Source organism: Lonchura striata, chromosome 4 (genome assembly GCF_050655825.1).
Source record: "Lonchura striata isolate lonStrDom1 chromosome 4, ASM5065582v1, whole genome shotgun sequence".
Classification (NCBI taxonomy): Eukaryota; Metazoa; Chordata; class Aves; order Passeriformes; family Estrildidae; genus Lonchura; species Lonchura striata.
In genome coordinates this window covers 16,031,253-16,032,735 of record NC_140706.1, presented here as the reverse complement: position 1 = coordinate 16,032,735, position 1,483 = coordinate 16,031,253, and the positions used below count along the sequence as shown (strand labels likewise).

The 1,483-nt window shown below is 32.3% G+C and overlaps 1 protein-coding gene across 1 annotated transcript in view; it reads right to left on the bottom strand.

The window, feature by feature from the left end:
* NCAPG (non-SMC condensin I complex subunit G) overlaps nucleotides 1–1,483 on the bottom strand; it is a 60,809-nt gene that overhangs the window by 36,561 nt on the left and 22,765 nt on the right. Inside the window, exons 19-20 of the mRNA XM_021554401.2 lie at nucleotides 1,230–1,316; nucleotides 776–851 (exon numbers count right to left, since the gene is read on the bottom strand). Of these exons, the coding sequence (XP_021410076.2) occupies nucleotides 776–851; nucleotides 1,230–1,316 (163 nt within the window). The remainder of the gene's footprint in view (nucleotides 1–775; nucleotides 852–1,229; nucleotides 1,317–1,483) is intronic.

Genomic DNA, 1,483 nt, shown 5'->3' with positions numbered 1-1,483 from the left:
CTGAAACATAGATTGTTTAAGAGTTAGGTAAAAAAGCCTAAGAAAACTGTAGAGCTTTTATAGAACAAACTTCAAACATGGTCTTAAAGAGCAAAAATACTTCTTAACAATTAAACACTTTTTATTTTTGGAGAATATAGTGGTGTTTTCAAGTGATATAGCAGTATCAATAAAGATAACCAAGTGATAAGGAGTTATTAGATTAAATCAAATTCCCCCAAAATAGATGGAATCAAAGCAAACACACCGAATAGGCAAATGGGAGAGACTGACCCTGGTCACAATAAAGTGGACAGCTTGCTTAAGAAAGAGTTGAACACAGGTGAAAAGTACAAAGATAATGTTTTAATGCTTATATCTTGCAATATCATAAGGGAAGAAATCTATTGTCTATATTCACTTCTCAAGCAACAAACTGTGATGGGGGGAAAAAGAATTTAAATTTTAAAAACCTATACTTCCACAGAACAGATTAAGAAAGCCAGAAAAAACTAACTGGAGGAAGAGCAATAATGTAAACCAAAAATCTGAATTTTTTCAGCTAGAATAACTGTTGACTCAACACACAAAATTTATGTTAAACAAATATACGGACTTCTTGGCAGAACCTGCCACTATTTCAAAAGTGCCAGTTTGAAGAAATTTTTTTCCTTAAATATTTATCAGTGTTTTCAGAACAGAGGGTATCAAAACATACATGTTTGAGACAAAAGCATTTTAATTTCCTTGCCAGAACAGACATCATTGTTTTGATGGTAGGGAAACAAGGATTTACCTTTCAAGACCACGTTTTACACTTGCACCAGTTTTTCTTCTGCTCACAGTCCTCACTTCTGACGCTTTCCGCTGTCCTAAGTATAAGCAAAAGTCTTTTTTTGTATCTTGATACCATTTATTTTCTTAAACTAGTTTTGTATCTACTTTTCCTCAGTGTTTGATATTGCATTGAAACAGAAATACGCTGTTTCTTCTCCCAGAAACACCTGTACATTACTGTCAGTGGTTGTGGCTGTGCAAGCCTGTAGTCAGTCCTTTTTTCTTTTCTGAAATCTGTGTTACTGGCAGAGGCTAACAGCACGAAAATTTCCAAAGAACAAACTACTTTAATCTTTTAACAAATACAACTGTAAATCTACAACAGAGTATAAAAGGCTTTCCCATCTATACATTCACAAAAAGTTAGCATGAAATTATTTTATTAAAAACAACGAATATTGTAGCCACTGTACCTTTGCCAGTTTTGTTTCTTGTAGATCTTAATTTTGCAGTTTCTTTAACTTCATTAACTGGAGTATGAAGAGCATCTTTATTATTTTCTGTTAAACAGAATAACACACACAAAACTCATAAATTGAAACTTGATTATCTTAAATACCAGTATATCAAATTTTGGCTTCAAATTTGGCTTTGAAATTCAAAAAATTCAAATTTTTAATTTCACATAAAAAAGCCAGACAGTTGAACCCCAGTTTTTCTTTAAACC